This window comes from Phoxinus phoxinus (genome assembly GCF_949152265.1).
Source record: "Phoxinus phoxinus genome assembly, chromosome: 24".
Lineage (NCBI taxonomy): Eukaryota > Metazoa > Chordata > Actinopteri > Cypriniformes > Leuciscidae > Phoxinus > Phoxinus phoxinus.
In genome coordinates, this window is record NC_136899.1 from 7,268,706 (window position 1) to 7,292,458 (window position 23,753).

Here is a 23,753-nt window from a genome sequence, read left to right on the forward strand (position 1 = left end):
AAAACACCACCAGAGACTGCTGGGCTATTGATTAACACACGCTCTAAACAACTTTAAAATCAAATGTACAGAAATGAAACATTTAAATGTAATATACAGAACTGTTTTCTGTCAGCAAGATGTAAGCAAAGAGAGAGAACGACACAAGGTTACAGAGTGGATACGGAATTATGTAATGTTTGAGCCTAGTACATTCCTCAACATTACTGCTGTATTTACTGTACTGGGGGATGGGGATAACAGAAGCAGGACGTCCTGTCAATAGCACTCAGAAATCCACAGAGTGGTTTTATTGATTACTCTGCCTGATTGAAAACAGGACAATTTTACTGCCGGGTCTTTATACACGAGTATTACAGTGAGCGAGTCATTTAATTCACTAAAACTAAAGGCAGAGCGAAACTGTGAGTATGAGGAAATATCAAGAGTCCAGACAGTTCATATGAAAAAAAGTCAAATTTGTATCAGATTCCAAACCACATTAGAATGTGCCACAAATCCAATTATGTATGTGATAGTCTGAGTGATAATAGAGTGATGTTTGCTTTATTGAATATTTATATATTTTATTTTACTTACAAGGACACACTGCTCAACAAACATAATGATAATTATGTTTTCACTGGAGATACTCAAGTGAAGAGATACTCATATTTCTCCACTTGGAAGAGATATGAGTATACTCAACTGGAGATACTCAAGAGTTTAGAAAACTAGCTGTTGAATTTAGACAAGTGTATCAACATCAGTTCTGAACTTCTGTAGAATAACTTCAACCACTCCAATGGGATTCTATACTTTAGGTTGAGCATTGGGCTAATCTATGTGTCCATTAGAAGATTATTACACTAGCCAGTAAAGAGCAGTTTCAGGGTGACAGCTCTGCTGAGCTCCACAATATGTAGTGCTTTCAAGGCAAATTGCAGCAGACTCAACTCACAGTACTCTGTAGATCAACGCTGACACCTTTTAATTAAGATTAAAAAGATCCCCGTCCTGCAAAAAGATGCATTACCGGAATTCAGAGCTCAGACAGGTCGGAAACAGACTATGGAAGAGATTGTTGTTTTGGGGTGATGAAGTGCATACAATGTGCTAAACAGGGCCAGATCTGTCAAAACAGAAGCTCTGATCAATAAACAGCGTCTGCACTGTGCCGCCCTCATTAGATGCTCATCGGCTTCTGCGATTGCCTACACAAAAGCTGTGTCAGAATGAATTTGGAGATTCACTTCACAGCACGTCTTTTGCGATCACTCAAGGGGAGACGTGTTGCAAATTATTCCTTAAACTCCTCATTTTCTATTAATATGAAACTATGTAAACAGCTTAAGATTTGATTGCTTTTCTCAGTTGTCAGTTACGTGAAGCATAAAATTCTGGGAGAATTGATGGACAGCTTCACCCTGAGGCCAGACCTTCACGAAATTAACTTGATTTATGTTGATTGAATGAAAAAAATGACGTATGCTTCACACAGTGTCTGTGCCATGCAGCTATAGACTTTATTCAGAGAAGCGCCATGACTGAAAGTGAGGCTGTGAGGGATAGATTTGCCGTGTTTTCAATTGCATCTGCTGTAAAAAATATATATATATATATATATATATATATATATATATATATATATATATATCACTTATAATTTTACACAGCTCATGTTGTCAGGTGTTTATTTTTTAACTGAAATATCTTCAAAATATATTTTTGCAGTGTGTCCTGAGCAGAACAAAAACACATTACAACCCACTGAAGAGATGTCTAGATAGGCTATGTCTATCCCTCGCAGCCTCGCATTCATTCCCGTTAAAAATCAAAGATGGCGCTGCTGTGAATAAGGTCTATTAAAGGGATAGTTCACCCAAAAATGTATATTACACCCCCCCGCCCATCCCCACCCCATAATTTACTCACCCTCACATCATCCAAGGTGTATATGCCATTCTTCTTTCAGACGAATACAATCGGAGTTATATTAAAAAAGCTTTAAGCTCTTAAGCTTTATAATGGCAGTGAATTGGTGTTTCTGTTTTGAAGTTTGTGTATGAAAAATATTCATATAAAAAATTATAGCTTCCGGCGAAACGGCAATACAAAATCTTCTTACGCCTAAAGTGAAACTTACGCAACTTGTGAGGTCGGAAGTAACGTATATTGTGCGTCATGGTGTAGTGTAAATATCAGCAGTAAGTCGCATTACTCTCCGTATGTTCATTTGGCCGGAAGATAGTTATTTTGTTTTATAAAGTTTTAAATATGGATATTTTTCTTACACAAATGCATCGATGATCGCTTCGCTTCAGAAGGCCTTAGCCCCCCGGAGCCGCGTGGAGCACTTTTATGATGGATAGATGCACCTTTGTGGACTTCAAAACAGAAACAGCAATTCAATGCCAGTAAAGCTTGGAAGAGCCAGGACATTTTTTTTTATATAACTCTGATTGTATTCATCTGAAAGAAGAATGTCATATACAAGGATGACTTGAGGGTGAGTAGGCTAAATCATGGGCTAATTTTCATTTTATGGGGAGCTATCCCTTTAACCCAGCTGTGGTGACTAATCTTTCAGGTCGAAATTCTACATTCAAACACCAAAGAACAGCTCTGTTTTCTTGACAAGGTAAGCAGATTTTACAACTAACAATCATGATTGCTGCACTCAGCTAAAACTTCAAGGTAAATTATTTTATTTTGTTTTTAATGCAGGTTGATCCCCATTCAAGCATAGGCGACATTAAGATTTTGTTTCACAAGTCATGTGAGTTTTTTCACCCCCCAAAGTGGTATTGTATTATTGTAATTTTGCCTGGTCATTTATGATAAGTCACATTTTACCTCTGCTCCGCATCGGGGTCCTTACCAACCTTTCGAAGTTTATTTAATAAGGAATTTATGGTGGGCATTTAAATTATTAGAAACAGAATGCACTCCTGAGGTGGTGCGGTTCAGTTGGTTACTCACCCTGTTGTTCTAATGCCATATCAAATATTTTTCCGTATGCCCTTCTTATTCCACTTTGAATATACGACACGTGTCGCTGGGGTTCATTCTGTAATATAACTATTCATCTTTAAAAAAAAAAAAAAAAAAAGCTTGATGCTCTGGAAAAAAATATATCTGCTGAATGCCTCGATTGACCAATCAAGTATTCCAGAGCGCGTGATGAACACTAAATTTATTTCAAAATTATATTGCAGGACAGATATTAATAATGTAATGCGTAATATGTTTAAACATATTATATATGTATAATATTTACATATCAATTATTTCATTATTGAATTATTGACTGATTAAATTATCCTTAGCCCCCAGCATTGTGCTGTATATCTTAATATTTGATATACGACAAGTATGTAATATTGTATGATTTTTCTGTCTTACTGTCAGATCCCAAATGGTATCCAGCTAGACAAGCCCTGAGGCTGGACCCCAGTGAGTATGAGGAACTCATAATACATCATTTATACATACAAAAACAAAAAATATCCTTTCAGGGGGGTTATATTTATACTATAGTATGGTTGTGGAATTCTGTATTTCATCCATAATTTTAACCACATTCATATTATGTCCTTTTGCTTTTCTCACCTGTTTCTTTAGAGATAACCGAGAAAATATTTCAGGACAGGTTTATTCCTTGGGTAGAAATGTATGGGAATCATACAAATTATTTCATCTGCTCCATTTCTATCAATTGCTAAAGCTAACTTGCTATCTGTTAAAAGCTGCTTTGAGGCAGCAAGACCAAAACCTACACTTACTGAAAACTTTAACACTAGCTGTTGCAAATCTAGTTCTGCGTTTGTGGTTTTTAGAAGGAAAAGCACTGAGAGATGATGACGTACTGCAGAATCTTCCTGTTGGGACCTCGACGACCATGTATTTTAGAGACCTTGGCCCACAACTGGGATGGACGTTGGTAAGAGTGCTATAGATTTGCAAAATGTAATTCTGACAGTATCAAACATGATCTTTAAACACATAAATGCTCTGCAGGTTTTTTTGGCGGAGTACATTGGTCCCCTTCTGATATATCTCCTCTTCTATGTCCGTGTCCCGTACATCTATAGCCACAGTTACGCCTTCACCTCCAGCTCTCATACTGTGGTCAGGTACATTCTTTAATAAATAAATAAATAAAACACCTTTTGTGCTCCATTGATGAAATAAAGTCATATGGATTATGAAAGCCATCAGTAAATAACACAATTTTAATTGTCTCTTTAGTTTGGCTTGTGCTTGTCACTCCTTTCACTATATCAAGAGGCTTATTGAAATAATATTTGTGCATCGGTTCTCTCAAGGAACGATGCCTCTTAGAGCCATTGCAAGGGTGAGTGTTCGGTCACACTGGTCTGGTTTGCTACTGTAACAAATAAAAACTAGTCTGAGAAGTAATTTGTCACCCTTGTTTACTTCAGACACGGTAAAATGATCATTTAATACAGTTCAGACATTTTCTGAGCAATTCTACAAACTAAACAATACAATTATGATTATGTCGAATCCTCTGTTGATTGGTGATTCTCTGAATTCACAGAATTGTGCATATTACTGGGGTTGTGCGGCATGGTTAGCTTACTACATCAATCATCCTCTCTACACACCACCATGTGAGTACCAGAAGAGATAAAGGTATTTAATAGTCACTTCAGTTTGATACATTAAACATACCTTTATGTTTTACAGCATACGGAGAGACACAGGTCAACTATGCACTAATTATCTTTGTGGTACGTGATGTTTATGGTTTAATAAACACCACATAGGTTACAGTGTGTTCCAAATAATCTGGTACCACTTTAAAAATCTAATATATCAATCAAAACAGAAGTATTTTCACTAGTGATCTCAGATGTTTGGGTCTCATTTTATATTAAGGATAAATGAACAAATATGATATTGTTTGTTTCAGTTATGTGAGGCAGGTAATTTCTCCATCCACTGGTCATTGAACAGTTTAAAATGTGAAGGTGAGTGCATATGTTAAATTTCGACTACTTTACAGCTTATGACTCCATGTATGATCCTATGTTTTTTTTTTAAGGTAAAAAATGTCGGAGGTTCCCACATCCATCCAAAAACCCTTTTACATGGCTCTTTTTCTTTGTTTCATGTCCCAACTACACATATGAGGTAAGAGCAAAATAGTTATATCTTTATAACTTAATTTCTACTAACTTTGCCTGACCCATCACATCTTTGGTTACATTTTCCATCAGGTAGGTGTTTGGGTGGGCCTGTCCATCATGACCCAGTGCGTTCCAGGTGAGTAACTGCAATCAAACAGCTGTCAGCTTTGTGATTCGGATATATCTGATATACACTGAGCTACTACTTTTTTTTCTTCTTCCAGTGGCTCTCTTCACACTTGTAGGGCTAATTCAAATGACCATCTGGGCCAAAGGAAAACACAAAATTTACACCCAAGAGTTTAAGGACTACCCAAACCTCCGCATGCCAATCGTTCCCTTCATCCTCTGACATTCACATATACTAACTTCAGTTCAAAATGCAGAGAACTATGACACATCTGAACATCTGATTTATGACACCCTCTGGGCAGGATTATGAAAGTTAAATTCTCTTCTCAAAAATATCTCACGGTTATCATGCAAGATGCACTTACAATGGTATGTCACTTGGGATTTGAAATGAGCAGATTTGTGTTTACAATATATATGTGTTGGTTAAATCATTACACCAACCATCCATGTGCAATATACATAACTCTACCTCTTTAAACCAACTACTTCAACATGAAAGAAAATAGTTTTTCTTAAACACAGGGAGACACTGAACTATATCAGGGAATTCAAAACTATATTTATATGAAAGGTTTCGGGTCAAATAAAAATAATACGTTTTACCTAAAATCTCATAAACTGGTTTAAATTGTTATACAACCACAATCGAGTCATACCATTAAATAAATGTCTGGATTGTATTGAAAATAGTAATGTTTTCTCATTAATTCTTGAGAAGGTTCAAAGTGAGCGACAGCATACCATTTTAATAGTATTATTTTGGTGAATTTTTACAAAAAGAAAATCAACTTTCTATAATTCCTTGCCTTATCAGCCATATCTAGTAACAAATACATTTTGTTACAAACATGTACAGTAGTATTTAGTTCATTTACAGCAACTGTTTGTATGCTACTCTTTTCTAACTTGGCAAAAAAATCTTAAAGCTGTGACTTGCAATGTGTCACAATGCAATATGCATTTCAATAGCAATAGCCTTTGCAATAAAATCTATTGCATCATTTGATTTGTTTTTAAAACAAAATTATTTGTAAAAAAAAAAGTGATATTGATAATAGATATCACTTTTGATAATAAAGTGCTACAGTATTCATAAGACTAACTCGGTCCAGTTCTGTCTGTATTTTGTTGTATTTTTCAATGCATTTCTATATAATAAAAAAAAAGGCCAATCAAAAAAGGTGCGCAAAGCTGTTACGGCGTAAACGATCAAAAGTCTCAAACTGAGTGTTTTGTAAAGAAGAAAAAAATCATCTCCTTTTCTTTTATGACTCTTTTGTGTGACCCTGCAAGATGACTCCAATTGACCTGCTCAGATGACCCTCTTCAAGCTTTCAGGTTTTCGTTTTCACTGGAAAGACTCTCATGTCCCGCCGGCCACCGGCTGCCCTCGGGTGCAACACAATGGAATCATCTTCTCCGGATTGGTGCTTGGCGAAATTCACAAACACCTACAGGGAGTGAAACAAAGAGAGCGAGACTACATAAGGAGCCAAAATGGCCTTGTTCCAGTGCATTTGTCACATTCAGGTATGGAAACAAATGGTGGCGGTCACAAGATGAATGGATGCTTGTCGCAATCTTCTGACCCTGAACTGGACTGTTCTATTCTGCGCTTGTCTAGTTTGGCACATCATGTCTCAGAAGTAGGAGAGCGCATACACTGATAATAGAGCTCTTTGCTTTAGATTACATAAAGGGAATCATACATTTTTCAAACTTAAATGTCTACCATAAGGATATACTGTCAAATATTTTTACTAGTTGTCATTTAAATGGTAAATGTTTATAGGCCAACAGGATCATATAAAATACCTGGTCCAGCGTTGTCTGGGAAACCGAGTAATCTTCGATATTCAGCATTTCCTTGTTGGCTAAGACGAGCTGGAAGATTTTGGCCAGAGAGGAAGAAGGGATCTCGTACTGTAGAGTATTATAGTGTTTCTCCCTCTGAATGCAGCCTGGAAATGTGCTCTCCATGAATGCTTCAGCCGGGTTCAGATCCGGGACTGTGCCTGCTGTGGCCGCCCTGATTTTCATGGTGACCACGTATCCATCACCAAATCTGCAGGGAAATGATTATAAGAAATGTTTCACAGAATAGCAATGCAAACAAAGCTATGAGACTGCAGAAAGTGTGTTCATGTGAATAAAATGTGTGATCCTACTTGTATTTGAGGTGCTGGATTGTGCCAAGACACTTGAACGTTCCGTTCACCATGATGGCCAGTCGTGTGCAGAGAGCTTCGCATTCCTCCATACTGGAGAATTGTAAAAAGTAGGCCATGATATTATTGCCTATACCTATAGTATTTATAATTAGCACTATATTATGCATGTGCTTTGTCGTGTTCTTGCCTGTGTGAGGTAAGGACCACCGCCCTGCCGCCCTGAATCACGCTCATGATGGAGTTCCAGAGGAACCTGCGAGAGTGAGGATCCATCCCTGTGGTTGGCTCGTCCTGGCACAGGAAAAACAACATCCTAGTAACAAAGCTTATCATATTCAGAGATAATTCAGACAGAAAGGCTCTTACCAGGAGCAGAAGAGCTGGACAACCAATCATTGCGATAGCTGTAGAGAGTTTCCGCTTGTTTCCGCCGCTGTATGTGCCGGCACTGCAGCCTGCATACTCAAATAAACCCAATTTCTGAATTCCCCATTCAGCCACCTGCATCAAAGGGAGATAGAAGTCTCTGACCGAAAGCCCCAGAGAGAAATAAATAAGAAGAGATAAGAAAATGGAATATCGTCTCACTCTGCTGATCTCGGATTCCGGGACTCCTCTGAGTCGAGCGTATAAGTGCAGGTGTTCTCTTCCAGTTAGAAGATCATCGATGGCATCAAACTGAGGGCAGTAGCCCATGTTCTGGTGCACATCCAGAATGTTGGTCAGAATGCTGAAGCAAGATGAGAAATCAAATTGATGAACAAAATCTAAACGAGTTTGTTGAGTAAAATGTGTAATTTTCCACATCACTAGCAGCACCCAACAAAATAGTAAAAATCAAAATGCTTTCCTAAAAAGTCCTACTGGGTATTGCTAGGGTGTTCTAGGTGGTTACTCGTGTAAAAATAGTTATTGTTGCAAAAAAAAAAAAAAAATGGTAAGACACGTTCCTGGATTAACATGTTAACATACCCATACCTTATCCCTAAAATCAGAGGGAAATGATAGGTGAATAGAAGCACTTAACCCTAGTTGTAAGCCTAAACTTGACATAAACTGTAAACTTGTCCCTTGAATCTGATTGGTTGTTTGGAATATTGTTCCATGATCAACAAAGACGTTGATCCAGAAACATGTTGTACTTGGTGAAATCACGTTCACCATCCTAGCCATATTTGTATTGTGTTAGCAGTCAAAAATATACCTTTACAATTAGCTAGTTGAACAAACCTGTAGCCAGTCACAGCAGCTTCCCCTGAAGTGACATCTATGTCTCCTGTCAGCATTTTGAATGTGGTAGTTTTCCCAGCACCATTTACACCCAGAAGTCCAAAGCACTGTGGGGGGGAAAAACAGTTCACGCAAAGCTCATGGAGCTTACGACACAAAGATCAAATGCCTCTATTTATTACCTCTCCTGGTGACACTCCTACACATATCCTGTCCACTGCTGGCCTGATCGTTCCCATGTACGTCTGTAGAGAGAGAAAATGCATTCATGATCTCTGTCGTGTGTAGCGATGCCCATCATGCACCACTGTAAGGTGGACGGACTTGCCTTTGATAGGTCTTTTATCTGGAGGATATCGCTAGGGCTTCCTCCTTTGTAAATCCTCTCTCTCTCCTTGGCCACATCCACATCTTCATCAGTTACTGGTGGCTTCTTAAAATCTGACATCCTGTTGAACGAGACAGCATATTTATTTATGGAAACCACTGGATCTACTCAAGGCTGAATGTATTTCTTCTCACCAGTGATCCAGGAAGAATCTGTACTGTATCAGAACATTCAGGATGAAATAGACGAACCCCTCTACTGCCATGAACGTCACATTCTTTCCCACAAAGTCCCAGCTGAAGGGATCCAGACTGAAGTCCTCACCTGAAACACACATGATGCATATACAGTACATGAAGCTCACAAGATGTGTCACCAACATTTACATTTTCAGATCCAACTATGAATTATAAAAACTCTATACATGTAGTTAAGCGTTGCGATGAGGTTGTTAGGGTGTTCTGGGTGGTTGCTAGTGCGTTGTTATGCAGTTGCTATAGTGTTCTGGGTGGTTGCCAGGGTGTTGCAAAGGTGTTCTGGGTTGTTGTTAGGGTGTTGCCAGGCGGTTTCTATGGTGTTAAGGCTGGTTGCTAGGGCATTGCTATGCAGTTGGTAGGGTGTTCTGGGGGGCTGCTAGTATGCTGCGATGCAGATCCTAGAGTGTTCTTAGTGGTTGCCAGGGTGTCCCCAGGATATTCTGTGTGGTAGTTAGGGTGTTGCAAAGTGACTTCTGTAGTATTCTGGGTGATTGCTGGGGTGTCGTCAAGAAGTTTCCAGGGTGTTCTCTGTGGTTGCTTGTGTGTTCCCATGCTGAGTGGTTGCCAGGGTGTTGCTAAGCAGTTTCTATGGTGTTCCGGCTGGTTGCTTGGGACTTGCTCTGGGTGATTGTTTGCTAGTGAATTGTTATGTGGTTGCTAAAATGTTCTTGGTAGTTGCCAGGGTGTTTCTAGGGTATTCTGGGATGTTGTTAGTGTGTTGCCAAGCAGTTTCTATGGTGATCTGAATTGTTGCTTGAGCGTTAGTCACCAAGTCCTTACTTTTCTTGTCAATTAATGGCTCAGATGCCTTCTACAATTCTTAGAGACTGCACATCTATTTAACATCCGTCTAATCTCTTAGAGAAGTCTCTAGTTAGTTAGAGAGACATATCCTAGCCTCTCTAGTAAGTCCTTGTAGATTTTGAGTTAGCAAGAGATCAGTTTGAGGAGATCTAGGAGGTCAGTTTGAGCATGAAGCCGTCTTTTCAATATCTCCGACACTCGCATGCGAGTCGCATGGAACTTTCAAATTGGTTGTGATGCAACCGTTACTCTCAGCTTATTCACCATGGTAAAATTCAGAAGCTTATTCACCATGGTAAAATTAAGAAATTGAACTTGGCAGAAGTTCAAATATTTCAACGCACCCGAAGCTCAAATCGGATCCGAAAATTCCGCATGAGCATATTGTCGGAACTCCACGCAGCTCCCGTACTACTCTCCATTGAAAATGAAAGACTTCCGGACTCTCGCTTGTCGTTTGTCAAAGAAAGTGGAAAGGCGGCTTGAGTCTGTTCCATTTTGGCTATCTAAAACAATTGTAGCTTTGAATAGCCATCAAATGCAATGTGAATTTTCAATGAAGACACGGTTGGCAAATGTAAGGTGTTGTATTTCCATCATGTTGACATATAGATTGAAGCTCAGTGACTTTTATGGAGGTCAGATCACAGAGTCCAAACCTTGCCAGGGGCCAGGCTAGGGTTGCTCGCTGCAACCTCAATACGACCGATTGAAATGCAAGGTGGGGAAAGGAGCAGGACTCACCAAAGCGTGCATACACGTCCATCACGGCTTGGTTCATTGCCATGTCAATGAGCCCACGGCCCAAACAGAAGTGCGGAAAGACAAGTAGAGCTTTCTTCAGCACCTGGTTACACTTATACAGAGTCTATGAAAGTAGAGACAGATGGATGAAATGAACTTTAACTTTACACTTGAACTTTCGGCCTAAATGACTAATGCATTTAGTCTGATTAAAATTGTAATGATAATATAGCTGGAAATTGGAGGGTTGTTTAAAAGCTAATAAATCTTATTATTTTAGACTAAAATAATTTGAAGGCGGGGATGTTTCACCTCTGTACTGTCGAACAGGTCTAAGATGAACGTGATGGCACTGCTGTTGATGCCAATGAAGAGGTTGATGCAGGACAGAGAGACGTACGCCGTGCTGGGCACGTTAAACACGTATGACATTGGATACATCATGGGAGTCACTGACCAACTATTTCACAGATGAAAAAAAATGACAGATTAGTATATTTTAAAATATCCATACAGGTCAGATTTATGGAGACTAAAGAAATAAAATCAGCATTAATACAATATTTTTATCTTCAGATACAATTTTAACTTATTCCTTTGAATGCATGAATCATTCTAATTCTGTCAAGATATGCTTCATTTATCAGAAACAACAAGATTTTGTCTTCAGAATAAGGGGTTTGTGCTGGGGTGTCTGGATTGGATTCACACTAGAAGACTCATTGAGCAGAGGAGAGCCTGAGAGACATTTGGCTTTCAACTGCACTGCCTGTGTTGATGTGATCAAGGGCCAAATAATCACACTGGGAAATGGCAACATGAATAAAACACTGACAAATCACCTTTCAAACCTTTCAGTTGGGTCAACTCATGACCCTTCCTCTCTCAGACCGTGCTGTTAAAGGTGCTGAGGGTGACCTTTTTACACCGAGTACTTTTTGATTTCAACCCATATATATAATAAGACAAACCTAAATAAAGGCTGTTCTGCTAAAAGAAATGTAAAAGGATCCATGAAAGAAGACATTACCCATAAAGCATCAGCAGGGCTATCAGGGCTTGCAAGTTGCCAGGCGAGGTATAGCATTTTTTATCAAATGCAATAAAAATCCCCACAACCATTGCCGCGCTGACAGCATAGTTTATCTGAAACGACAGGCCAACAGCAAGACTGAATTATAAGACTATTTTAGAGAAAATAATAAAGACACTTAATGGTCAAAACAACATGCTTATAGTTTATTAGTATTCAATTTATGATTTTCATTATTTATACAGGGCTCAGCAATAAGGATATAGTTGCAAATTGTGCTGATTTGTCAAGATAATGTTTTCTAGCTGGCTAACATAGATTTTGTTGAAATTGAGAAAATGATTTGTGATAGAAAGCTTAAGAAAGAATATCAAACCAATAAATAATGTTTTGCATCATATGGCATAATATTTTTTTTTAGCAAAAGTGTATTTAGAAATGTATGGCACTGCATATATAGCAGTATCATTTCCAGTTTGTCTTTTTGTACAAATGTTTTTTTTTATTTGAATTAATTAGTTTAATTCAAAGAACAAAATAAATGTATGTGTATATTATTTCCAGCAGTACGTTGTTAAAAGCTAAAACCATTATTGCTTTTTGTTGCAGGACAGTTTTTTATATATATTTTTAAATTTAAAATAATTTAATTTAATTAACAAAAGAAATGGGGGGGGGGGGGGGGGGGGGCAGTGAACAAGTTGGCAAGTTATGGTAAGATATACTGTCTTCATACTAACCATGTCCCAGAAGAAGTTAGCAGTCCAGTACACAATAGGACTGACCCCACTCACAAACTGCAGGTGTTTAGCCTGCGTCACTCTCTCCTGGATCAGATACAGCACAAAACTGGCCGGTACGAAGGACATGGCGAAGATCACGCAAATGGCAACCACTGCGTCCACTGAGGTGGTCAGTCTGAGAGAATGAATAAGTAAACAATACTTACATACACAGACATTTTACATGATTTGCAAGTAAAACAACTGTGTGAAGTTCTGTCAGCATTACACTCACACTGTGACCTCCGACAGCTGTTCCTTGGTCAGGTTTAGTGGATGATTGATGGCTGTGATGCCGTACTCATTTAAATTGACACCAGGAGGCAGGTTGGCTCGAAGGATGGCGTTATTCGCCACGTTCATGAAGGCCACCATAGCGTGCCAGCCTTTGTTATTGAACCACACCTAGAGGAGATAACAAATGGGCTATTTATCTTGAATGGGACAAGCTCAGTAAACTGTGACAGGAAGTGAAGCTGAAAGAAATCTCACCTTGACATTGTTTTCAGTCTCCATATACCTCAAGAAAGTAGCGAACTCCTGCAGAGCGAGCTTTGAGTATCTGCCCTGTAAAATATCACAACATGAACATAAAGTGACCCTTAAAAAAATTGATACTTAAGCCAAATTAAAACTATGAAATGTTAATGTATTTAAAAAAAAACTAGTTTTTAAAAATAGGAAGTGTCTAAATAAGTTTTTTCAATATATCTGTTTTACCATTTAACTTATGTTTTAATATTTTGCTGACTTTATTTACAGTGTACCCTTATTTTAGAACCACAGTAGTAAACAAATGATGTTATATATATATATATATATATATATATATATATATATATATATATATATCACAATTATATATTTTTTAAAAAACGAATATTTTTTTTAATAAAAAAAAAAAAACTATTTACTACTTGGCTTTGAGTAGCTTTGTTTTTTTTCTTTTCAATAATATGAAATATGATTACATTGAATTCACAATGAAAACAATATGAAAAATTTACCCCTGTGACATTAAGCAGACGTCCTATCTGAGCAACTGCATTCTGGATGCTTTTAGGATCCACGTCGAGAACAGGAAGTCGCCCTCCGACAGAAATGCCACCATACCTGAAGGAAAGAGACCGCATCCTTTCATTCTTCCACACATTTAGATCATGTCCATTTGACTCTAAGTGTCCACAAGAGGGAGTCGTTGTATTTTATCCTGCATGTTTAAGACACCAATACCTTTGTTCATTCACCCAGTACTTGCTCTTCAGGCTGAAAACAGAAACACAAATAAGATGAATACCTGGAAACAAATAAGCTATTTAATGAACAATTTGTCATAAATGGACCACATACAATACCTTGTCCGTATTAAGTTTGGGTAGGTCTTCACCAAATAATCAGAGACGTTCCTTCCAGTCAGATCCATCAACATGTCCCCAGTGGATTGAATCCTCTGAAATGCAGGAATCACATCATTATACAACATTTTAAGTCATTTGTAGTGTCATACCTATAGTGGAGAGACAGACCTGTGGAGGAGGAAGACCCCCAGCACCTTCTGGACACACAGGTAACATGGTGAGTGTTTTGGGCGTGCTGCACTGGCAGCTGGGAGACGGACTGACGTCTGTCCACTCCGGGTTATCCAGCATCTCAATGAGCGTCGGGTTCACCAGGGGCATCTCCCACTCTGTGGTTATGTTATTACATGGATAGTCTCTGTGGGAAACATAATGGTCACAGGAAGTAGGACAAAATCCTCTGGATTTTCATCCATATTATGTACACGTACTGTAGAGGTTCATCCACCATACAGCGAGTCCCAAATCCAGGTCTGTTCAGAAGAACCTCGCCAAAATACCTCATATCTGGGCTTTGCATCTCTTCATTACTGGAAACAGACATTAAAAACGCTGTTTTTAACTTCTCAGGTAACTTTACATTGGATAAATGAACTAATCCTGTTCCATCGTAAATGTACCTGAAGAAGGTGAACTGCCGGCCGTACATCCATGGGCTTAGAGTAAGACTGGGGTATTCTCCGAATGGAGGAACAATCAGCGTGAACATCAGAGAAACCAGGACAAAACTGGCGGGCAAAACAATCTGAGAAAGAGAAAATCAACGCTGTAAAAAAAAAGTCTCTGCCTTAAATTTTTAAGTACAATCAACTTATATGTTTAAGTCATTTCAACTTAAATTACATTTAATTGACTTAACAAAAAATGTAATCTTATATATGGTCTTCATCACTGTCGCTACAAAGCTGTTTACAAAGCAATGATGCTATTCTGACCTGGGCAAGGAAGTCTTTTCCAGAGCGTGTGGAGTGATGGATCCTCTTAATGAGAAGAGCGAAAAACTGCTTTAGGACCAGAAAGATTCCCTTCACCTGTGGGGATCCTCTGCACTCTTTGCTGGTCGAACCTCCAGAGTTTGACTGGCCATTAGCATACGCCGACCTGACTGTATCTGCACAAAACATTAAACGCTGTCAAAGGGAAATCTAGAACAGAATTATTTATATTGTTTTTGGTCAACTAATACAGGTTTTCCAAAGGCTGATGCAGATATCTAGAGAACAGCTATAGACAAAATATAATTTAATAAAATTAACATTATTTTTATTGAACAAATGAACAACACATTATTATTATAGGTTGTACAAATGATTTAATTAAATTAAACAAGGGTTGGCTTATACAGAATCTCAAAAAGCTAAAATATCCTTTGATGATTTATCATAATAAGCCTGGCTGATATATTGCTCTATAACTAATTTTTAACTATAAAAAATAACTATAGCTACAACTATAAAAAGCAAGCTTTTGTTGTGTCCATTTAACTGTTGTTTTAGCAAGGCAGCTTTAGCTGAAGTAAGGATGAAGCATTATAAGCCTGAGAGACTACGTTGGTCGTCACCTTCTATATTCACTTTGACTGCGGTGTCTCTATAAAGACTTGAAAGAGATTTCTGTTGCAGAACTCTGATGTCTAAAGGGGTTCAACCACAAATATAGACATCACCATCACAATATACAAGACTCACAAGCACCACAATCTGACACATGCACAGTATCTGTACAGCTGAGATTAAATGAGAGATAGTACGCTGAAATCTTACCAGATGCAGAGTTGATGTGTGCAGCCTCTCCATCAGTTGTGACTTTCAGAAATATCTACAGGACACAAGAGACAACACTTGATTTTTACAGATTTTTAAAAGGTTGATCCCTTACTGCAAAAAAAAGGATATATATATATATGAAAAAAAATAACATTATTATTGAACAAATTATCAACACAACTATTACATGTTGTAAACAAATGATGGTTGATGGTTAAAAAAAAAAAAAAAAAAAAAAAATATCCCAATGGCAAATTGTTGTATTTATTGTACTGATTCATTTTTTATTTTTATTTTTATTGTGTTTTGATGTTCTCGTTCTCTAATAGAAATGAAAGTAAATGCGCCTGTTTGTGCAGGACAGACCTCCTCCAATGAAGTGTCTGACACTCCAAAGCTGCTGAGCCCCATGTCTGCCAGCGTCTCCTCCAGCTCTCTGAACAGGCTGGCGTAAGAACGATGTTTGAAGCCCCGGCTGGGCAGCAGGAAGGTCAGCTCCTGCCCTATGACCTCGATCAAATTGGCCTCTGGGACGTGATGGTGGACGAGGGCCGTTATTCTCTCTATGTCCCCTGAGAGAGCGAGATTATACATCCTAAATTATCATCGTAGCTTGATTTCATTGATCTGATATAAACATATGATCTCTTTACCTTCCATCTGTCTTTCTGACACTCTGGGCTGCTCTACGGTGCTCTCCTTAAATTTGGTACAGAGTGAGCACTTACAGGAGCAGTCCTCAGTACAGTCACACTGACCCTGCGAGAACCACAACAACCATGAGAGTCCAGCTGCTTTATACACTCTCTGTAACGGATGGTAAGAGTCTCACCTCTTGACTGACATGGGACGGCTGCTCTTTAATGCGCCGCACCAGAGTGAGGTAGAAGCCAGCGCCCAGGCAGTTCTTCAGGAAGAGAGGAGAGCCACAGCAGTGCAGACGACCCTGAGAGATGATGGCCACACGGTCACTCAGCAGGTCAGCTTCATCCATGTGGTGTGTGGACAAGATCAATGTACGGCCTGAATAACACAGATACACACTTTTACACCCAGAAATTAAGTCTGGTAGATGATGCTCAATTTTACAATATATATATATATATATATATATATATATATATATATATATATATATATATATATATATATATATATATATATATATATATATATGTATAATATCAAATAAACTTATAAACTATTTTTTACATATCTTGATGGATGGATGGATATCATATTTTTTATATAAAATATATAAAAATAAAAATATGAATTATATCAAATAAAAAAATTACAAAATGGCTGGATGGGAATCAAATATATATATAATATATATATATATATATATATATATATATATATATATATATATATATATATATATATATATATATATATAACATTTAAATGTATAAATAATTAAATCATAAAAACATATGAAAAAAATAAATAAATAAATATATAATAATAAAATGTATTAGATGGACATATTGATGGATGGAAGGATGGAAATTCTATATAAAATATATATTTTTTTAATAAAAAATAAAATATCTAAAATAATCATCTTTATTTAAAAAAGAAAAATACACATCGTAATGTATTTATTTATGTATTTTTGTATTTATTTATTATGTAATCTTTTCTGTATAAAACATAAAAATATGAATTATATAAAATAAAATAATGAATAAAATAATGGAAATAAAATATAGACATAGAAATGTATTAAATATTAATATAATAATAATTAAATGAAATGTGTATAAAATATGTATAAAATACAAATGAAAAAATAATAATATATATACCGGTATATATAATACAATTTATTAGACAGAAATATAGATGGATGGAGGGATGGATATTCTATATAAAATATAAAAACAATGTTAAATAAAAAATATTAAATAATAATATTAATAATAATAATAATAAATTATGGCTGGATGGATGCATTTATTATCCAATATCATAGATCAAGCTTATTGGAAAAACGAACACTTGAACATACGTCTGTGTGATAAGAACTACCTAAAATTAGGAAAAACCATCTTTGGAATTTTTTTTTAATTTGAAGTGTAATTGTATTTTTTAGTTTGGCTCAATTTACCAGCACGGTATTTCAGCAGAAGGTCCCAGATAGAGCGCCTAGAATAGGGGTCCACTCCTGATGTAGGTTCATCCAGAAACACCACTTTAGCACCACCGACAAAAGCCATGGCAACGGAAAGCTTCCTCTGCATACCACCTACATAGGAAGACAATATATTATTTTTATTCCTCAATTCAGTCTTACAGTGTTACAGAACAGAATTGAGCTTGTTCTGCAGAGGAAGGGATTTTTAAAAAGGTATTTATGATCAAACCTGACAGGTTTTGTGCCTCCTCATTCCTCTTGTGAGGGAGACCGAGATCTTCCAGCATGTTTTCCACCTCTAGCTGGGCTTCGGGCAACGGCCTACCCTTCAGTAGAGAGTAAAACAAGATGTGCTCTGCTACCGTCATACTGTAGAAGAGAAAGAGATCAGAACAAATAAGCATTTATTCTGACAGATTGTATATTAGCCGGTGAATCAACATCCTTCCAATGGAAACCGCATGAGGGGTTTACGAACTGGTGAAAGATGATGTTATGTTGGGGGCACATTCCCAGAGATTTACGAATCGCATCCATGTCTGTTCGGATATCTTTCCCATAAATATAGGCCGTGCCAGAGGTGGGAGGGAACATGCCGGTGAGAATAGACCTGTGGGAGAGAGGAGAGGAGAAAACTTCCATGTATGATATTTCCATAGATAAACAAAGATCCGTTTCACTGGTTTTGTAAACGCACATGGTAGTAGTTTTTCCTGCACCGTTGTGTCCGAGGAAAGCAGTGATCTGACCCTCGTAGAAGGTGATACTCAGACCGTCCACAGCAGGTCTAGAGCCGCCGCTGAACACCTTATACAGGTTCTCCACACACACTCCAACCACCAAACCGGATGGTTCGGGCTCGAAAAAGTGCCTCCCTGGAGATGAGAGATTGGAGAGTGATTAAGATATGAGATGTTTATTATACAGAAACACTTCAGATCCTTATAAAATACAATTATGTGGTGTGTAAAGGGACATGATTGTGTATAGATATTACAAATATTTGCTTAAAAGTTCTTAAAGTTAGTTAGACTTGTTCTGATTTTAATCAAATCTTTAGGGTCAAATATATAAAAAAAACAATCAAATGAATTATATATAATTATATATATATATATATATATTTTTTTAAACAGGGAATTTTTTTTTATTTTTCACCTGTAGTCCCTGATATTAATTTATAATAAAGTTGAATACATATCAAATGGGCATAAAACCAGGAAGTAACTATTATTTTGTTTGAAACCATGGTTACTATGCAAACTTTTAGTTAGGAAAAGTTGTATATATATAAAAAATGGGCATGAAACCGGAAAGTAACTATTGTTTTGTTTAAAACCATGGCAACCATGGTCAACTTTTTGTTAGGAAATGGTGTATATACACCTTGATCCGTGAGACGAAAGGAATGTCATTGTCACAATGATGAAATAAACATCTCTAACGACTCTAATATACATTAACCGGCAATAAGACAAACACAGAAACCAGCATTCCAACCTGCCAGCCAAGCAAACAGACGCAAGGCCACCGCGTTCCCACAAAGGGCACAGACAGAGATGTGTTTGTGCATCGTGTGCCATTATACTAGTGTACATGTGTGCTAGTGCACACATGCCTGGCGCCACCTTATACAGTGCGCTTGAACTTAAGACAGAGCGCTGGCAAGTGCTGATGGATAAAGCCAGCGAAGCTAAGACTGCAGTAATTACTCCCATGGGGCTCCATCAGTTCAAAGCCAAAAAAACCTGCTGGATGCCTGCGCTCTAGTCAAGCAGATAAGCCTGGTTAGGTCTTTGAATACATCTGATGGGATCTTTTCCAGGAGTAAGAAAAGAAACACCACCTTCCTGTTTGTTGTAATAGGTTCTTTCACAAAATACTGTAGAATGAAACGTTTCCCCTGATAGATAATAAAGCCCACTGGAACCACAATATATCTGTCAGAATTTACAGGTAAAATAATTAGTAATTCAGCATTTCCATGCGGATACAAACTGCATAAAGCAACCTAGCCTGGCTAAACTGGGAAAAGGTGCATAAACATAGCACTAAATTAAGACTTTCGGTGTGTCTGAAATTGCGTACATTTGAATTTGAACTTTGAGATCGTTAAAAACGTACGTTCTATGTACGAATATGGGTAGTTTGAATGAAAATGGGACGTACTACATCCGCCATGTTGTAACTGTCATGTGATCTACCAGCATCATTTGTTTTGCTTCACTGCGATTCATAAATCCTCTCTTGTGACCTCATGGGATAGTAAAGTGTCCATCGAGTGTGCACTTCAGTATCTCACTCATTCGGGTACTTTTCGTTTTCATTCGGACATACTACTCTTTTGGAGTACTGTTTTTCGCATACTAAATAGTAGGGAATTATTCGATTTCGGACGCAGTGTGTGTTAAGAACTAGTCAGACCAACTAGCAGATACTTTTCAGGTTCACGTTCACAGCAATCTACATTTTTTTCTGTAACTTAAAGTACATTAAAAAAAAAATCGACCAGTCCAAAAGAAAAAAATTAGATGACTAAATTGTATGACTAGTCTGCAACCAGCCACTGATGTTCAGCTAGTTTACCTGGTCAGGTCATATGGATTAACTGACTACCAAACCTGGTACACTAGACCTGAGGGTCCAGATAAGACCAGCAAACCACCTTAGACTGGTTTAAACAGTTTTTTCTCCCACACCTGATGAGTCTGTGCTCATGCTGTGATTGGTCGTCTCCTCTTCATCAGGACTTTTTGGTTCTTTCTCTAGTTTATCCCGTATATCTCCATGTTTGCAGGACCCTGGCTGCTCCGGAGGTTTTTCGGGTGCTGTGTGGTTCTCGGCATGGTCAAGATTGTGGTTCTTGGCCTGGTCATTAGTGTTGTTCACCAGATTATCAAAAGCAGGTTTCTCCACTGCTGATTTCCCAGGAACTGTGTAAAAAAGATTACGTGTTCATAAAAGGCTGAGGCAACTACTTATAATAAGCTAAAAAGCCACTCACCTTGTTTTAGAGGCTCAGGTCGGTTCAACCAATAAGAAGGCTGGATTGGAAAGTAGCAACGTCGACCAATACCATACTGCCCTGATGACATACACAATATATGTCACTTATTATCCTCTGATAGGCTTTTTATTATCAAATAAACCAGAATATAGTTTACCTGGGAAGACATTATCGAGGTACCATGCGAGAATGGCATAAAGAACCGTATCTAATGCCATCATGATAATCGAGGTGAGAAAGGAGAACTCGTCCCCCTCCAGAAGGCTGGTCTGGATGTTATCCCACTGCAAGCCGAGACCCTGCTCCTCGTAACGGGACAGGTACTCCGTCCCAAAGCCAAACGCCACCTGGGACATCAGACTCTGACACACAATATAACATAGAATCAGAATAATCTTAAAATCATCAGAATATCACATTGAGGTGCTTTTCCGTTCTGAATTTGTTCTTTTCAGTAGTGAGTTTTATCATGCAACATACCGCCATGATTTTCATATCCTTGGTAATGCGGTCCTGCCAGGCGAAGCAAACTATATGAGGCAGATAAAGAGTGAAGTAAATGATTCCACTGCAGGCTGCTGCCAAGTTGGCCTTGTTGAAAAACACGCTCATGAGGAAGCACTGCATGATGGTTGCCGTGGTGAAAGTGAGCAGGAACAGGAAGAGAATGATGGGATTGCTATAGTTCAGCACTTTTCCTCCCTGTGAGAAAACAAAGATGAGCTTTTATATTCTTTACAACATACATTTAGTTGTACAATACCGCTCAAAAGTTTTAGGGTCGGTAAGATTTTGTCATGTTTTGAAAGCTCTCTTACACTCACCAAGGCTGTAATTGTTTTTTACCAACAATATAGTAAAAACAGTAATATTGTGGAATGTTATTGCAATTTTAAAAAAATAGGGTTTTCATAATTTAAAGTGTAATTTATTCTTGTGATGGCAAAGCTGAGTTTTCAGCATCATTACTCCAGTCTTCAGTGTCACATGATCCTAATATGCTGATTTGATGCTCAAGAAGCATTTCATATTATTATCAATTGAAAATAGTAAAAATGTTGTGGTATATATACTTTTTTTCCCCAGGATTGTTTTGATGAAAAGAAAGTTCAAAAGAAAAGTATTTATTTAAAATAGTAATCTTTTGTAATACTACAAATGTTTTTACTATCACTTTTGATCATTTTATTGTTTCCTCGATGAATAAAAATATTAATTTATGCCTCTCTATATATATATATATATATATATACATACATATACACTATATATATTTATATATACATATATATCAAATGAATTTGAATATGTATTATTTAGACTAGTTTTTAAAAAAATTATATAAACACACATTTTTTAAAACTAGTCTAAATAGTACATATTCAAATGTCTCTTATGATGGTAGCCACAAAATGTCAGTATAGCAAAATAATGAAATCTGAAAAAAGAGAAAACTAATGCCTGGCTCACACTACAGGAGTTTTGAAATCCTAACCGATTGTGAAATCTGGTTGCAGCACACACTTAAGGAGAATCTTTGCAGATTGTCTTCCCTCAAATCTTAAACATGCTCACACTACAAAATTTGAAAATCGCAGCACATCACACACTACAAAATGTTATTAAGATTATCGTGCCAGAGGAAGCGCCTCACGTGATCTCACCCAGGAGGAGATCTGAAGCGGGAAAGAAGATGTAAATATCTGTCCTTCATATCAGGGCAGCGCCAGAGTGATTTTTTTTTACGCAGGTGCTGAGGGGGTGCTAGATCATTGACAGGGGGAGCTGCGCAATGTATATATATTATAGGCTATACAAATAATATTAATAAATGAGCAAAACTTGGCCACTCAATATTTAAAATTAAATTATTTTAATTATCACAATTAAAGTTGTATTATTAGGCTATTGATAATGTTATTTCAGCATAATATCTCATTATTTCGACATAATGTGTGTGTATTGCACAAGATGTGCTGCATTTGTAAATCCGGTTACACAAGTGCATTGATTTTTAACTAGTGTTTTTTGTGTCAGTGTCTGCAAAGATGAAGTTGACGATTGCCATGGATTATTCAGAGAGTAGCCTATTTCTAGTAGGCTAGCCTATTTCTAGGGTAATATCGCGAGTGAGCATGTAGTACGAGTTGTCGTCGAAAAAGATGTATAAAGCAAAAAAGCTGGCGGGGGCTAAAAATAGAAAAAGAAAGAGGGAAAAGGAGATGGCATGTCAATCGATGCGACAGCAGCTAAATAAGTGGATGGTGAAAGACAACAGGTAGGATTTAAAGTGTGACAACCAGGCATGTAGGCTACTGGCCATCGGGACTACCGGGAGATTCCCAGTGGGCCGACGACTCATACTTTTTTTTTGTCTTAACGGCCCATAAAACTCGTACATCGGCGGCCCATTCGTTTTGGGGGCGCCAAAATTGTTGCTGCATAGCCTTCTGACACTGGGTAGTTGCACCCCTGCACTGAGTTTCGGTTAATTTATGATTAGATGCGCTCCAGTTCACGTCCAATGCAAGTGACGCGCCGGTGTTGTGCCGAATTCTGACCCCCTGCCAAATTATTACCCCCCTAGTATTGGTAGGTTTAGGATTAGTTGTGGGGGAGGGGTTAGGATTAGGGGTGGGGTTAGGATTAGGCAATCAGGTACTGACTTCAACGAGGGGGGTAATAATTTGGCAGGGGGTCAAAATTCGGCACAACACCTGTGCCTCCATGTCATTATTACATTGTCTGCTATATTTGCTTCCTATTTCTTAAATCCAGGCAATTGGTAGATTAAAATTTTATTAAAATTAAGATACAATTTATACAAAACAAAACGAAATTCACTTTAAAGAAAGGCTTT

The 23,753-nt window shown here is 37.6% G+C and overlaps 2 protein-coding genes across 4 annotated transcripts in view; one reads left to right on the forward strand and one right to left on the reverse strand.

The window, feature by feature from the left end:
- Positions 1-1,522: 1,522 nt before the first annotated feature.
- tecrl2a (trans-2,3-enoyl-CoA reductase-like 2a) lies at positions 1,523-5,487 on the forward strand (the record flags this gene model as incomplete). The annotated part of the gene is made up of 13 exons (XM_079601815.1): positions 1,523-1,540; positions 2,570-2,620; positions 2,707-2,758; positions 3,391-3,435; positions 3,819-3,922; positions 4,000-4,115; positions 4,231-4,336; positions 4,544-4,616; positions 4,693-4,736; positions 4,919-4,976; positions 5,051-5,139; positions 5,226-5,271; positions 5,360-5,487. The coding sequence occupies 13 exons, from the start codon at positions 1,523-1,525 to the stop codon at positions 5,485-5,487; spliced, it is 930 nt and encodes a 309-aa protein (XP_079457941.1).
- The window catches only part of abca4a (ATP-binding cassette, sub-family A (ABC1), member 4a), a 37,062-nt gene continuing 17,707 nt past the window's right edge, over positions 4,399-23,753 (reverse strand). Inside the window, exons 16-52 of one of the 3 annotated variants that reach the window (XM_079601158.1) lie at positions 21,374-21,595; positions 21,051-21,255; positions 20,891-20,971; positions 20,586-20,819; positions 18,584-18,761; positions 18,365-18,496; positions 18,116-18,255; positions 17,860-17,997; positions 16,576-16,766; positions 16,397-16,502; positions 16,110-16,315; positions 15,741-15,795; positions 15,539-15,610; positions 14,913-15,088; positions 14,598-14,722; positions 14,409-14,507; positions 14,146-14,335; positions 13,975-14,069; positions 13,853-13,885; positions 13,627-13,732; positions 13,112-13,186; positions 12,855-13,024; positions 12,578-12,755; positions 11,835-11,950; positions 11,117-11,264; positions 10,805-10,928; positions 9,194-9,323; positions 9,000-9,120; positions 8,854-8,916; positions 8,672-8,778; positions 8,030-8,171; positions 7,808-7,942; positions 7,629-7,732; positions 7,439-7,531; positions 7,086-7,335; positions 6,579-6,721; positions 4,400-5,279 (exon numbers count right to left, since the gene is read on the reverse strand). In XM_079601158.1, coding sequence (XP_079457284.1) covers positions 6,605-6,721; positions 7,086-7,335; positions 7,439-7,531; positions 7,629-7,732; positions 7,808-7,942; positions 8,030-8,171; positions 8,672-8,778; positions 8,854-8,916; positions 9,000-9,120; positions 9,194-9,323; positions 10,805-10,928; positions 11,117-11,264; positions 11,835-11,950; positions 12,578-12,755; positions 12,855-13,024; positions 13,112-13,186; positions 13,627-13,732; positions 13,853-13,885; positions 13,975-14,069; positions 14,146-14,335; positions 14,409-14,507; positions 14,598-14,722; positions 14,913-15,088; positions 15,539-15,610; positions 15,741-15,795; positions 16,110-16,315; positions 16,397-16,502; positions 16,576-16,766; positions 17,860-17,997; positions 18,116-18,255; positions 18,365-18,496; positions 18,584-18,761; positions 20,586-20,819; positions 20,891-20,971; positions 21,051-21,255; positions 21,374-21,595 — 4,857 coding nt within the window. In that variant the 3' untranslated portion in view covers positions 4,400-5,279; positions 6,579-6,604. Of the gene's footprint in view, positions 6,722-7,085; positions 7,336-7,438; positions 7,532-7,628; positions 7,733-7,807; positions 7,943-8,029; positions 8,172-8,671; positions 8,779-8,853; positions 8,917-8,999; positions 9,121-9,193; positions 9,324-10,804; positions 10,929-11,116; positions 11,265-11,834; positions 11,951-12,577; positions 12,756-12,854; positions 13,025-13,111; positions 13,187-13,626; positions 13,733-13,852; positions 13,886-13,974; positions 14,070-14,145; positions 14,336-14,408; positions 14,508-14,597; positions 14,723-14,912; positions 15,089-15,538; positions 15,611-15,740; positions 15,796-16,109; positions 16,316-16,396; positions 16,503-16,575; positions 16,767-17,859; positions 17,998-18,115; positions 18,256-18,364; positions 18,497-18,583; positions 18,762-20,585; positions 20,820-20,890; positions 20,972-21,050; positions 21,256-21,373; positions 21,596-23,753 lie in introns of all 3 variants that reach the window. The other 2 variants (XM_079601157.1, XM_079601159.1) reach the window with 2 other exon arrangements.